The sequence below is a fragment of the Aplidium turbinatum genome, chromosome 5 (assembly GCF_918807975.1).
Source record: "Aplidium turbinatum chromosome 5, kaAplTurb1.1, whole genome shotgun sequence".
In the NCBI taxonomy this organism is placed as follows: domain Eukaryota; kingdom Metazoa; phylum Chordata; class Ascidiacea; order Aplousobranchia; family Polyclinidae; genus Aplidium; species Aplidium turbinatum.
The window spans coordinates 21,815,310-21,831,020 of record NC_137476.1 but is presented as its reverse complement, the minus strand read 5'-3'; the positions used below and the strand labels follow the sequence as shown (position 1 = coordinate 21,831,020).

At 38.4% G+C, this 15,711-nt stretch overlaps 1 protein-coding gene across 1 annotated transcript; it reads right to left on the bottom strand.

Annotated features, from left to right (window-relative positions):
* Positions 1-541: 541 nt before the first annotated feature.
* LOC145771383 (guanine nucleotide-binding protein subunit alpha-13-like) lies at positions 542-15,381 on the bottom strand. The gene is made up of 8 exons (XM_082583139.1): positions 15,192-15,381; positions 13,480-13,626; positions 8,377-8,577; positions 7,920-7,970; positions 7,583-7,714; positions 6,837-6,941; positions 2,145-2,335; positions 542-1,737 (listed from the first exon to the last, which is right to left on the bottom strand). Exons 1-8 carry the CDS (start codon positions 15,297-15,299, stop codon positions 1,593-1,595), a joined length of 1,080 nt encoding a protein of 359 aa, XP_082439265.1. The 5' UTR covers positions 15,300-15,381; the 3' UTR covers positions 542-1,592.
* Between the last annotated feature and the right edge of the window lie 330 nt (positions 15,382-15,711).

The window sequence follows — 15,711 nt, the reverse complement described above, 5'->3', positions numbered from 1 at the left end:
ACGTTCAAATATTACGTAACGCCTTCGAGGGGGAGGGGGGGGTTTATGCAAAGCGTTACGTTAGCGTCACATCGGGGGGGAGGGGGTTCAAGCAAAACGTTACGTAACGCTTTCGAGTTCGGAACGGTAGTTTTTTGTGCTGAATTTGTAGTGAAAAAGCGTTACATGGGGGAGGGGGGGGGTTGAAAAAGGCGTTACGTTGGCGTTACATGGGGGAGGGGGGGGGTCAAAAATTCGGAAAAAAAGCGTTACGTAATATTTGAACGTTCCCTAAGTAGTCTTGGGATATAGTGCGTTTCTGTTAGATTTGGGTACCGAGAATCTCATTAGTACTTGTCCCAAACATTCCTCTCAACGGCCCTGCTTGTCCTTGATATAGGTATGGTGACTGATAAGCAACTAAAATTCTGGTTTGCAAAAACATATTCGACAGTATCTACTGTATGTCTCAATCAAATTCACACTGTTCGAATGCGTTGCAGTTGAACCTCCTTCTTTCGCGCGTCTTCCTCAAACTTGAAACAAACTTTTCACTGGAAACATTATAAAATATTTTAATTTTGCAACGAATCATTACTCAGGACATCAGTGTTGCCTCAAATGACGTAAAACTCGTCGTCGAAGACGTAAAACAACCCTTGAAAGCAGCCAAGAAATAACGAAAAACATATTCGCTTCTGTTCAGCGTTACATATAAGCTATGTCACATTTCAGTATTGCAATTGCAAAAAAAAAAGAAAATACAACATACTGACAAATGGGCTCAGAAATGTCTAAAACTTTGGACAGAAATGGGTTAATTAAATAATACATTCAATAACGTTAGGCTTCTACAAAAACAGCTCTCGAACCAAAGAGTTTGCTAACAGACTGACATGTCACTGAAGCAGATCAAAAATGATAAGTCTTGTTTGGTTTCAGGGCCTTTTCAGCCGTAGAAATAAATACTCATTCATTCACGCTTTGCTACTCCCACCATTAAGTGAAGCCTTTATGTATCCTTGTAAGGCGCGGTGTCAAAAATAAAGGCTCAAAAATATGCGTATTCACTATTCAGACTACTTACATTACTAAAGATTAATTTGTTCGTGATAGTAAACTTTATCTACGAAGCCAGTATTCTAAAATGCACAATTAGTTCAAGCTTGCAAACAAGGAAATTTTGTTTATCAGTGTGTAAGTGTATACTTGGCAAAGTAAAAAATACCCACAGGGTGCGTAGAAGGTACAATCAATGGTAAAATAACTACTGCTTGTTAGTTGATATACAAATGTCCCAGGACGCGGTGGTGATTGTCGTTAAAATGTAATAAAAACAAATACTGCAATGCAACCGCCACCACAGAATCATTGAGAGACTAATGCCCTGAGCATAAACGTCGCAAATCGCGACCAGAACCAGCGCAGTCAAATTGACATAGAAATGCGTTGCACTTCATGCGTCTTCGTTTTTCCCAAATGTTCATCTGAATACGGCGTTATTGCAATCAGTGATCAAAGTTTCCAATATCCTCAAAACAAGACCACACCTGCACAGTAGGCGATAGCGCAATATACTTTGGCAATCATGAACACAGGTTATGGACATGGTGCTACTGCAACATGAGTTGGTGGAGATTTTCATGCAAGATCGTGTCTTTGACTGCGTTAAACACAAACCGAATGTTGTTTGTATCGATGGCCATGGTAAAGTGATGGAAAAACGGCTTGCTTTTGTCCTTCCGCTGTGATTCGAATCTGCAGTACAAAAATGTGGTTCAACAAGATATCAGGATCGTGAAAAAAGCATGTACCTTGCAAACACTGCAAATCCAATCAAAAAAAAACTGCCAGTAATATTTATATCTGAAACAAATCTTTTGTATAAAGGTTGAGATTAAAATAGGCAAACTTTCAAGCTCTAGATAACTGCATAAAAATACGAAACCGCGCTTTCATGAACAAAATATAACGTAATCGACACCCTTGAAAAAGGTAAGACAAATTCAATATACTGTAGCCTACTGAATAAGTAAACCTACAAGCATCAATAAGAGTAGGTATTGCACAAATACATGATAAAGAAACCCTACAAAAATTAAATCAACAAAACTAAAATTTCAAGACAGTGAAAAATTTCGATTTCCACCCATGCATCTGCTTGCCTGTATACAAGATAATGTTGTACATCGGATAATAGATGAGGGTCACCATCAAAATCTGGAAAATAATCGGAAATAAGGACTTCCTGAGATACTTTTTCCTCCAAGAGATCTTTCTTGTTCAAGAAAAGGATGATTGAAACGTTAACGAAGTAATTGTTGTTGACTATCACTTCAAATATGTCCAATGATTCCTGAAACAATACGCAAATGTCAACACAAAATTGAGCACCCCCACCGAGTAAGAAGGAAACTGTTGCCCTTAACAACTCATGTTAAGAAATTACTTTTTAAACATGCAGTAGAACAAAAAGAGCTAATTTATAGTAAAATGTTACACTGAGCGTTATAGCAAACGCTACACTCAGCGTAAAGGCAATGAGAAAAGCATATGGCTAAATTAGTCGATCACTCTTTGACAACATGCAGCTCAAATTTAAGTATATGCTGATTTCACAAATCGATCAAGAATTTTTAATAAGGGTGAAGACATCAGTTTGGGTGAATATAGTTGTGGTCGGGTGGGTAACTGGGTATGGTAAGTTCTGTTTAAAACCTGCTCTCGTGCTCTACTCTAACAGTGATCTCAGTCAACACTTACAAATTTTCCTCGGAAAAATCCAACATCTTTGGCTATTTGGTTGTATTTTTAGTGTCTCGCTCTATTGATCAAGTAACTTGATTTAACAAAACAATAAAACTAACAAGCTTTGTCATACCGTAGGCTACCATCCTTTGTCACCATCGCAATACCGCGAGTGCACAATACTCATTGGTATTGACCAGGCCATCACACTCGGTGGTTTTTATTTAGGCTTTTGTAGACTTGTGTCTAAACACACAATAAAGTATTTAAACTTGGACTGAGTATTCTTTTGGCTACGTTTCGAATGTCACTGCATCAGTTGCAAAAAGTATGTGCATAATATTAAATAGGGTCTGCTACTATTCGGCATGTTTTGAAAATCCAACGACGCCTTCTGTAAATCCAACGATTGAATATTATTCAATATTCAGACATTGAATCAATGTAAATACGAACTGTTAGGTTAATTGGGTTCTTTGAACAAATCGAATGGCTTTTGTAAATCTTTCTCAGGTACAACCATTGGCGTAATTTTTTTAAAAAATTTGACGAAATTAGGGGTGCTCTAAGTTATCTTATGAAAATTGTCAATATAGGCTAATCAATTGAAAACCTAACCGATGGAAAATGTTAAACAAATGACTCAATCTAAAAGTAAATTCAACCATGTTTAGCCTACGTCATGAAATGTCGAATCACCATAAAAAAAGATAATTTTGTCGTTCGTGTAATCGAATAGACTGCAGCGGTATGTCAAACGATCAGATAGAAATGAAAACAAGTATTACATGCGAGGCGAAAGTGATATATTGAAATATATTCGACTTTAATTTGTTCACGTCTGCCTTATAATGCGGCTTGCTATAAATTAATCACATCCAAATTTGTTTCTGTGGGTCGTTGTCTTGGAAACAAACTCCGTGACAAGTTCTTCCATGTTTAATTTCTCCGCCAATTCGCGATGACTACCTATAACAGCCAAATTGTTCAGTCGTTGTTGCGTTTGAGTGCTGCGAAGGTAGGTCTTCAAGCGTCGTAATAACGAAAAGGAACGTTCGGCTTCACAGGAAGAAGTCGGCATAACAATGTAAGTTACCAAAGCTGCAAATATATTAGGCATTACATCGACCATTGACGGCTGTGCAATGAATTTCTGACGTAGCGTATTCACTGTCACAACATCACCGTCACGTTTGCAACAAGCGAACCACTGTTAGCGTTCACGCAGCAAATCCTTGCGTTCCCAGTCACCATCATAAAATTTGCTTACTTTCGTAACATCGGCTTCTTTCATTGTGGGATTCTCTAGCACAGTGGTTCCCAACCGGGGGGGAATTCCCCACTAGGGGGGAATTTTGCAATTTTCAGGGGGGAATTTGTTTTTAGGATTGTAAAGCTTTTTAAGCCTAGTAGCCTAAGTTGGCCTAGACCAAATCTTTAAAGCGTTAAGGAGGAGCCCTTAACTCCCGATTATTTGAGCAACTGTGCACTGACATGGATGCAAACCATCACGTAGGCCTACTTCTTTTTCATGCAAATACTCGATGGTTTTCATCAGGAAACGTAACCAAGCGAGTGTTTTAGCTCAGAAACGATTTTAAATTATTTTTTGACCTTTAAATAAAATTGAAATTTGTTTCATTGCTGAATGATGACAAATGGATTAGATTCCTGGCTTATTTGTTTGATATGTTTGGTCCATTGAATAAACTGAATCTGAAAATGCAAGGGAAAAACACCAATATACGGTATATATTCAATCGCCATCTCTGTTTGAAGCAGATTGCGCATCAACAATTCAACATGGGCTATCTGTATCCCATGTGAAGTTACAAACTGTACTGCTTCCATGCTGGCTCAAGGCAGGTTGGAAGAGAGTGATTGATTTATGTCACTGTCATAAGGAGATTGTCTTAAGGTACTAGAAGGCTCTGCTGTCCTGATCGCGGGGGGACTACGTTTTGTCTGGCTTCTACCTTTCGACCAGCCTGGCTTGGGTAGCCCTTTCCAGGAGCAGATGCCAGTACCGCTCAGCATTTAAAGATGCTTTGGAAGCTTTCACAAGCAAGCTTGATGATTGAAAGAAAAAAGTTAGAATGAACAATTGAACCTGTCACCATATTTAACGAATTATCATCGGTGCTGATTGTTGACGGCAAAGAACAAGAGTTGGAAAAAGAATTGATTTGCAACATCTCACAGCATTAGAACTGGAATTCATTCAATATTTTCCTGAACTTTATGACGATGAGCTTGATTTAATACGAAATTAATTCACATTGTTGATGGAAAAACTTCCCGATAAATTGCAGAATGAATTTTTAGAACTCAAAACGAATTCTTGCGCAAGAGACTTATTCAGAGAAAAAAATCAATCACTGGATTTTGGCCATTAACGTGTAATTTCTATCCCAAAGTGGCAGAGAAAGCTATTTGAAGTATCCTTCCGTTTGATTCCACTTATCTATGCAAATCAGGTTTTTCAACTCTTGCAGATGAAAAGAAAACAGAGAAACAGATTAGACGTGGAGAATGATATTCGTTATGCTCTTTCCAATAGGTCTACTCTTTCTCCACATTCATCAGCTGTCGAAGCAAAAAATCACAAGCTTCACACAGACTGTTAAATGCATTGACTCTTATATTTTGAATGTCGTTGGCTCCAGCTCGTGTCCGATCAAATTTGGCTTTGGATGGTGATGTCATATGTGGCTTTGGAGGCCCAGTCTATGATGGAAAGAACGTTTGAAAAAATCACATTGTATGGATGGTGGGGGACGTGGTAGTTTCAGCTTTTCTTTTCTAGTGTTTCGTTTTTCATAGGCTTTTTGTATCCTGTTTTTTTTTTCGAAAATTTTCGTGCCTTCCCTAGTTCTTTTTCTCCAGAGTGATCTGTCACTAGCAAGTTGTTCCCATGAATCCAGATCAATGTTTGCATGATTGTGGGAGACTTTCAGCTGGTCTTTGTGTCTCTTTTTTTCTTTTTTCTTTGAATAAAATACTTTTCAGCAACGTTCTTCATTAATTAAATTATTTTAATATGAAAAGGAATATTACAGGCTAGTGAAAGTTTAGTTTATCTTACAAAACTTAAATTAAAATATTAATGTAAACGAGTTTTTAACAAACTAAATTTATAGAGGGGGAATTTAGATTTGAATATTGACTGAAAGGGTCCACCGGATAAAAAAGGTTGGGAACCACTGCTCTAGCAGCTCTCGTAGCAAGTCTGCCATTCGGTATGATGAAGAAGAGAAACGGCTAACGATTGCATCTGACGCCGTTTGCAGAATGTTTTTGTAGACGTTTGAGACAAATTGTTTTCTCTCGAACGGCACTTCTTGACGCAGTGCGCATGTTTGTGCTTAATTGTTATGCAATAGTACAATCATGTCTGCCTTTGATATGCGTGGCGCTGCGTGCCACACACAAATGTAAAACACTGAAAATATTGCGCTTTGGTGAAACGACTTTCAAGAAAGAAAAAAAAACGTTATTTAGCAATGCAAATTTCTATTTGAATTGGTGTATTTTGTATGCAAACCAGGGCCCAGGGGTGCTCTCGCATTTATGTTGTTACCTCAGATTTTCATTTTGGGGTGCTCAAGCACCCTTCGCACCCCTGAAATGACGCCTATGGGTACAACCTACACTTGCAACGGTACATCCACCTTCTTTGCGTCATGTCATTCATATTTTAAACAAGTTGTTGATTTTATATGATATTTCAAATATATTTTACATCAAAACAACCTTTTTCACAAAACGATGATGTAACTCAAAACAGTCAAAGAATTTTTGACGTCAACAAAACTTTTGAATGTAATGTAAAGGCAATCACATCGTTTTAACGTCCGCCAGACGTTGAAATCGTGTACAAAAGGGAACTTTTTCTGACCAGGTATAAGTTGAACCCGATTAAAGAACCCAATTAGCCTAACAGTTCGTATTTACATTGATTCAATGTCTGAATATTGAATAATATTCAATCGTTGGATTTACAGAAGGCATCGTTGGATTTTCAAAAAATCGCCGAATAGGGAACTCGCCGAAACGGGCCATTCCGGCATAAATACTAGAACATAATCGTAACCTGCGCAGTTACATACCTGCAATCGATTTGTCTTTCGATCCTCCATTAGGACTTGATCGAACTCAGATGACGAGGCAAGAAATAAGATTGACGTGACATCTTCAAAACATTGAAACCATTTCTGGATACAAAATGAAAGGCCGTTAAATCACCCGATTATTCTTGTCATCAAACAACCATCAATAACTTCATTCGTTTTCAAGGCCCTATAGGAAAATTCGGTCACTAGCCAATCGATGTAAAGTTTCACCTAAACTACAAAAGTTCTCGCCATGAGTAGTAGTAGTCCAGTTTTAATCCGGTGGTGTCCCCGTTACCGAGGGTGGCAGAATTCACCACCAAGTGCCGGTGGTTAAAGATTTAGATTAGTGAACAGGAAGGTAAGGAAGCCAATCATCGTGTCAACCTTCAGGCACGCCTTTACGTGTCTTTCCAAAGACACAGCCACATCCTCATGGGCGGTGTTGAATCGACAACGCATCGAAAAACATCGGCCACTTCATCAATCGGGACCAAATCGAAATTGGGTCATGACGTGACATTTCATAAATTCTCTCTTCGAAACCAAACCAGTTTACTGCGTTGGCGAGAAATAAGGTCACCCAGGTGAGTTTCACAATGCCCTGATTGGAGTTAAGTAGTTCTTCACCTGCCTAAAGCTGTCACTATTGGCGATGCTGTGAACCTATTTGCGCTACACAAGCTACGACTTTTGAGCATAAAGAATCTTGTGTAAAGTTTTATAAATATTCTAATCAATACCTGACGTTGGCTGCGCTGCCCTCCAACATCAAAAAATCGAAAGGGAATTCTACGTATTTCGAAGACATACTCTTGGATAACTTTAGTGGCTTGTCGAGAAAGTAAAATATCCTGTAAGGTTGGTTCATAATCCTGCAATTTTAAATAAAGATATTGTTTTCCAATGATGTCAAGAAAGAACCACCTATGCACCAGTAGCAGATGATTCTTTGCATAGCCTACAGTGGTGTACCTAAAGGAATAAATGGTAGCTAGAATGCTGTTGTTTTGAGTTAATTAGACATCTACAGACATACAAAGAAACAACTATATATACATTAGTTTAAACAAAACTTACTGGTTTGCCAATTCTCTCCAAATTTTCTAGAAAATGGTAAACAGATTCTCCCTGCCAATAACAACACAACAAAACTAAAAAATTTCTTAAAATGAAAGCACATGAACCTGGCATTACTTTATAAGAGCAAACCATGCCACATTTAATTTCGTATTTGTACAAAAGTAACTCCATGCAATTCACAATTATACTACACAAGAGCTAAAAAATAGTACTTGAAGTTAAAATAAAAATTAACAAAACTGTGTCTAGGAAGCAAACAATACCAAGAAATACTAACAAGGAGTTCGCCTTAGATTCAGTCCAAAAGCACTTAACATTGTCACACTAGACTTAGAGGCACAAAGTTAGCTAATTTTCGCGGTATATCTTCTGAACAACTTGATAAAATTATAAATATATACAATGGAAGAAACCTATTCTAACAATGTACTATTTAAAGACAACAGAAAAATACCAATTGAAATTCTCTTCTCCGTTCGTATGCTTGATGGATTCCTTCATCCTTCCAAAGTTCTCGTATATGAGGAATGTATTGAAGGAATGTGCTGACATCCATTGAAAATGAACGATCAAAAGTCATGATATAATCAGCTTGACTCTGTCTGCTTGGATTTTCCCAGGTTATGCCGAGTTTATCTCTTGCATCGACCAACACCTACAAGAAAATCATTTTCTCAAAATTGTGAAAAAATTATGCAAACCGTGATGCAAACGCATCTTTTCTAACATAGCCTTATAAAGTAAATTAAAAAGCCGCTTCTAAATCCAGGCCTCGAAATTCACGGCGGACACCGCGGACATGTCCGCCGTCACAGCATATGATGTCCGCGGGAAGTACCATCTAGATCGGTCATATTTGTCCGCCGAGAAATAACACAGGAGCGATACAAATTGTCATTGCATAGCACGAACAATTGTTGCGAGAATATAATTTCCCGCGCATTCTAGCGCGAATCTGGAAAATGTGAATACTGTATCCCTTAGCTTCCATTCCAGCAGGAAAACTTTCGGTTTTTATGTTGCTTCAACTATTGATGACAATCTTCTTCTTCCTGACATTGAATCAGCGTAACAATGGTGAATTTTTCGCTCAGAATCGATGGGAGCACTGGCGCCGACTTACGGCTACGGGGTTACGGGGTGGCCACGCCACGCCACCCCGTAACCGCTGTGGCGGGGTGGCAGCCACCCCGTTTAGGTTACATTACTTACTGCAAATAAATGTAATTTAAACGGACGTTTTAATCTTTTTTGATCATTGATTTTCGCTTCAAGTCAACGTAAAGCAAGAAGTGAACCAATACAGTATTGCAAAGAAAATGATTGTTTTTGTCACAAGCATGATACTCGCGTAACATCAAGCTACGTGAAGATTACGCAACACGTAGCTACGAGTTTTTTCCTTGTTGTTGCGATCGTTTTATTTGTTACTTGTCATAAATCATTGTTACATTTGTTAGGTTTACAATGGGATTTATTAATCAATAAAATACGATCTTTCCATTGCCTCCCTCAAAAATCTTTTTTGAAAACTTTTAAACTGCTCATAATATCGCTATAAATTATGCCAGCTATAAAATACTTGGAAATAAAATTATCTCGATGATTGATAGCTCCACCCCCTAAATAAATGAATATCCATTTTCAAATTTCATTAAAAAAATGCAATTTTTGAAACTTTTTGAGTTTTATTTAAAAAGTGCACTTAGTGAAGTAAGCTAGCAGTTTTAACGTTCTGCAAATTTACACGTTTACATGATTCTATTCGAGGAAAGCTACACCCCCTGCCAATTCCCAATAATAAAAGCAACCTTTTTCAATTACTCAAGATTTTGCATTTTGAATTATTTTCCGATTTCAATTGGAGTGTACCGTCATCTACTTTATGCTTTAATTTCTACTGTGTTATCTACTTCATGCAGTAATATTGCGTGTCGATGCGTGACAAACTGTGAGGCGGGAATTTATTGGTCTGACATAGGAGTTGCTGGTTACATCATAGAAAAAATTACGAAAAGTCGTCCAGTAAAAGTTTTCGCCAACATTCCAGCTTTATTCAGCTTAAAGATGCCACCAAAAAAGCATTCAAAATTGCAGCTCTCCATTGAGTTATTTTTTGTTGCGTCTAGTCAGGATTTCAGCCAGCATGAAAGTGACCAAATGGCAATGCCTGAACGAAACGAAAGTGTGCCACTGCCAAAAGGCGTTAGCACGATCAAGGAGGTGGAAGAACAGAGCACGGGCAGGATAATCGCTGTTGAAGGGAGAAGCTTATATCAAAAATCGTGGGAGAGCGAATTCCCGTGGCTAGAATACGATAGATGCAAAGATAGAGCATTCTGTCCGATTTGCAACTATGTCGCAACTGCTTGATCTATTTGCAAGAAATGAAACAATTTCATTAATGCTTCCAAACGTGGTCTGCATTGTGCGGAGTGATCGTTCAGTGCACTCAGGCGCATAAAACCCTACTTGCGATCTACCATGACGCAACAGCGATTGAACCACTTCCTAATTTTAAATGTTTATCAAGCTGAAGCTTCACGGTTACAACTTGACCAGTTGATTGACAGTTGGATTGACAGAGCTGCTGTTCGCAAAAATACTTTTTCCAAATGTTAAGTGTCAGAGCAGCAACGTAACAATAAAATTCACGATATACCTCCTGTGCTTTGTTTTAAAGTTGCTTTGTAAATTATCGAGCTACAAAGCAGGTGTGAAAAAACAATTGCATCTACGAAACACGCTTAGTAAAAATCAAACAAAAACATGCAGTTTGAAAGTTTTTAGGTTGCCATATTGTGCTATCCGCCACCCCGTGCAAAAATAAAAGTCGGCGCCTATGGATGGGAGTACCCGTACTTCTACACTAAGCACGCGCAACTTAGTTCAAGTCTTACGTCACAATGTCTGGCTTTGATCTCCGAGTAATATTGATAAGGCAAGGTTGGTTACAAAATGAGATTATACGAGTAGGCTATTACATCAAGATGCAGCAAAATTTGTTAGTTTTGGTAGTACAGTAAGAAAGAAAAGGCCCAGGGAAAATTCACTTTCGCTCACATGACACTCAAAAATAAACCTAACGAAAAAACCCTAGTGAAACTTTGCAAAGCAGAAAATAGTAGCGTTAGAGCTGAAATTTTCCGACTCTTGCCAAGAGCATTGTGACGCAAGAAGCCACACGACCTCGTTCGGTGGAAGTTAATCAGTTATGCGGCGTTTTAAGCAGCTACACGGCGCTTTGACTCTTCAAGCGCACGCCGTTAGTCTGATGAAAGCCTTTCAGAGTGACTTCTCTGAAATTTTAAAAAGCCTTCTAAACCGTACCTATAGTTCTCAAATGGCGAAGAATTATCAAGACAAAGTCAGTGTTAAGCAGACGATCGACGCTAAAACTGGTGTGTCCGCCGTGAGACTTAATTTGTCCGCCGAGATAGCTGCTCAGACCGGACACGTTTGTCCGCCAGGGATGGAGGAACCATTTTAAAAGTAGGTGGGCCCAGAGGCGCAGCAGTCAAAGTCAATCCAACTTCTGGGGGCTTCGCCCCCCCAGACCCCCCATAACATTCTTGCATTCATAATATTTAAAATCATTTACACCAGGAGTCGGCAACCTACGGCCTGCCAAGAAAAATCATCCAGCCCGCCGCTCCTTTACAAATTATAATAATATGTGGCCAGGCCAGTGGTTTATTACAGTATAATCGAATGGAAGAACAAGTAGGCTACTTTTCATTAATCATTTTAGTAGGCCCACGTCTTTGATTTGCAGCGTTTCTGTTTGTTAAAACAAAGAACTCAATATAAAGCGCCATTACGATACAAAACATATATTCTTTTTTCCAAGTTAATGGGTCAAACAAGGAACGGCAAAGTTAATCTACTCAAAAATAGCTTTAAAACAGCAAATTTCTCTGTTACAAAGGAAAGGAAAACCAATCAATCAGAAAATTCTTTTGCTAGCTACAAGGTAGCACAATCAATCGCAAAAGACAAGAAATCGTATAGTGATGGAGAATTTGGGAAAAGAGTGTAAGATGGATGTTATTGAAAACATATGTCCAGAGAAAAAAAAACTACTTTTCAGATATAGGCCTATAAGTCTTTCAACAAGAACCGTACCTCGACGAAAAGAAGAGATATCGGAGAACGTAACATCTAGCAAAAAGTAATTGTATATGTATCTGCAGTTCTTCGCAATGGCAATCGGTGAGAGCACAGACATGACAGATAAGCTTACAACTGAGCTGGCAGTATTTGTGCGTGCAGTAAACAAAGATTTTGATGTTTAAGAATTTGTTCAGCTGATGCCCGTCAAGGATATTACTAGCCGATATTCTGAAGGCATTAGGCTACATCAATGCCTTGAAATCATGCCTCTGAATCTATCAAAACTGGTATTAATAGGCTACGGCCCGCCAAGACCATGTAAAGTTTGGCTTTGGCCGCTGTTAGAAAAAGGTTGCCGACCCCTGGTTTACACATTGCGTTTTCATAATTGCCTTTCGTGCCAATAGGCAAAATTTTCCATTTTTGTGCCGGATTTGGTCAAAAATTTTTACAAAATTGTTGAATTGCTCTATAGCGCTGTACAAAATGTGGCAATGTATAATACACACAATTAAAAAGGCAACAATACACACACAGTTATAATACCTCCTGGGAGTAATAATATGCAGCATTATACAGTATGTGCATTGTGCATATGTAATGATATCACTGTTCTAACCATAGAGATCATAAATAATAATTATATTGATTGATAGATTGCTCCACCAGTCACACGCAACCACACCCACATGTGCTGCACATCAATAATCGACTCAACAGAAAAGTTTGAAGATTGGATTTCATTGAGCTATCAGTATCAAAGATAATCAAACTACTAATACTATGTGTCAAATGAGTGAAGACCTTTTTTTATATATACTCCCTCTCTGGTTTGCCGTTTTCGCTACATTTTCAAAGAAATTTGGCTTTTAAAAGTGGGTGGGCCAGGCCCACCTAGAAAATAAAGTAGGTGGGCCAAGGCCCACGTGGTTCCTCCATCCCTGTTGTCCGCCGTCAGCAAAAACGAGTTTCGAGGCCTGTAAATCTAAACTCTTATAGAATGCAACACATGGGCTGCCAAGCAGGATTGTGGAATTAGAGCTAAAATACTCAACACTGCAATATTAAACGGTCTAAATCTTGGGTCGATGGCCTGTAGGTGCAAACATGTAGGCACTAGGCAACCACACTGTGGCGCTGGGTGACTTAAGTGTTGCACAATTACTAATCACCAAGCATCCAATAACATACAGTCATACAGGTTATAAGAAATAGCATCTAAATCACTCAGGACCACAGTGTGGGTACCTGGCATGTGTGTCTGAGCCTACACGTCGTACACAGTTTGACAAAAAGTTGCCATACTCTGTTGCACGTGGGTTGCAACTGTCTCAGTAAAAGCATGGATTTAATGAAGTGTTCATTTATTTGAAGCAAGTCATTCAAAACAGTACAATCCAACCACTTATAGTGAAAATTATTGAATGTTACAATTTACACATACTTTCATTCCCTTGACAATGTTGCTGTAAACGATTGATCGAAACTCGAGCAAGGCATTTCTATCATAACCCTGTCCATGAAGAATGCGCATCTGCTTAAGGAATGTACTTTTTCCACTTTCTCCAGCACCAAGCAAAAGAACTTTCACCTAAACAATAGAAAAACATAGCTACCCAACACTAATTGGTATTTTTTCAGTCTCTGGTTAACATCTGCACATGAACCATAAGAACAATTCAAAACCATGCTAAGTAACAATATAAAAATAAATTACTATTCAGGAGGTTAATCCCTTAAAGTAGCATTTTTCAACAGTAGTTAAATTTCTTTTCAGTGAAAAAGTTTTCTTTTATTATATATAATTTGTCTGTGTTATAAAACCCTTCTCACAGTCACAGAAACACGATGGTTTATAGGCCTCTCAGCTCCTATATTGTTCCGGCGACTAAGCATGACCTACAAGAGCTTCTACATCTCGACCAAATTCTCGCGTTTGGTAGCCAAAATAAAAAATCAGTTAAGTGAATCAGTTAAGTGGTAGTGAAGAAAAAAAAGTTTCAAGTACAAATGCGAGTGCAGAAAACATTTTGAAATACGATTGCAAGTGTAAAAAATGTACCCTAATACCAACCCAGACAACAAATCAATCGTTTTTTTACATGGATTCAGCCAATGTAATACATTGTTGTCTGGGAATGCAGTGGAGAAATTTTTACTTTTGGAAGCCGGCGACCAAACATAGCCTACAGGCGGGCTAGTTTTGGAGCCCGTTTGACGACTCTTTGGAGGACATGGCCGCCGAGAGCTTAAAGGCCTGGTTTAGCAAGATATTGATCATTACCTGATGATGTGTATCTGATGTGAGTCATTTTTTTGTGTTTGTTTTATAGCCTATCCAATATGATTTTTGTAAAAACAAAACAAAAATTGTGAAGGAAAAAATATAAACAAAACTGGAAGTGGGGAGGGTGTCAAAAGCAGACAGAGTTCTAAACAAATGTTAAATAAAAATGTAGCAACAAGATGCATGGCGAAGATGTATTCAATACAGTCACATCAATCATTATATTTTTCGTCATTTACGCGTCCGGGACAAAAAAGATACTAACTACAAAAAACGATATAGACCTAATAAGGTGAGTCCCATACTTGAATCCAAGCATCAGGGGGATGAGAAGATGGTTCTCTTCTCATTATACTAAGGTACCGTAACTAAGCCATCGCCACTAGCGAGAGTATGGTGACCAGTTCCTTTCTCTTGGCTGCTTTTACTTTAGCAATTACGTCGCCCACCCAATTTATTACACCCTGGGTAGAGGTGAGCAGTGTTTGTCAACAACCAGCATAAGCTGGGAGTCGAACCAGGATTGCGTGATTGGAAAGTGAGCGCCTTACCCACTGCGCCATCCCACCATATAGACCTACCAGCACGTTAACGAACGGGAAAAGGTGGCAAAACCTTGAAAGGTTTAAAACATTGAAGTATATGGTGTATTTCAGTTCAACAATACATGGTAATGGACTAATGGTTGTATCGTTTTAATTTAGAAGTTGAACAAAAAGCAAGAGTAACTTAATACGACAATGGTCTGACCAGCTCTCCTCTACAACAGAAAAACAGTACCGTACCAGTATAGCAGGTAATAGCATACTGCTAGCTAGTTATAATTAATTTTACCCGAGCAAAGAAGAAAAAACAAACACATAACAAACCTGGCGTTTATAGTAAAGCTTCTCCTTTGCCAAATCTTTGTCAATTTTGTTACTTTTAGCTTTGTTGACATCATCAAAAAGGCATGTTAAACCACAATCCAAAGGCATGTTACTATAAAGTTGCCCATTTACCTTCCATTGACAAAGTGACCACAATAAAAATTATTATTTTAAGTAGGTTTACACCTTCCTTCAGTGATCTAAATATAAAAACATGTGTAGACTTCTAAGGTCAGGAGCGTCCGCCAACTCCGCCATCTATGTTTGAAATTTTTAAGAATCTTTTAATATGGACAAACCAGGATTTTGTAACTGTAGTAACAACAATGGACGATCAACTGTTGTGGAAAATCACAGTAGCCAACGTCTTATTCAGGCATGGCTGATGATGAGACTGCAGTAGTAGGCTAATCTTTTTACAGCTTTAGCCAAAAGCAGTTTTACAATTCTAGAAAGACTCAGTCATCAGTCCATAGACTAGGGCAGTAATTTTCAAACTTTTTCTATTCGTGTACCATAC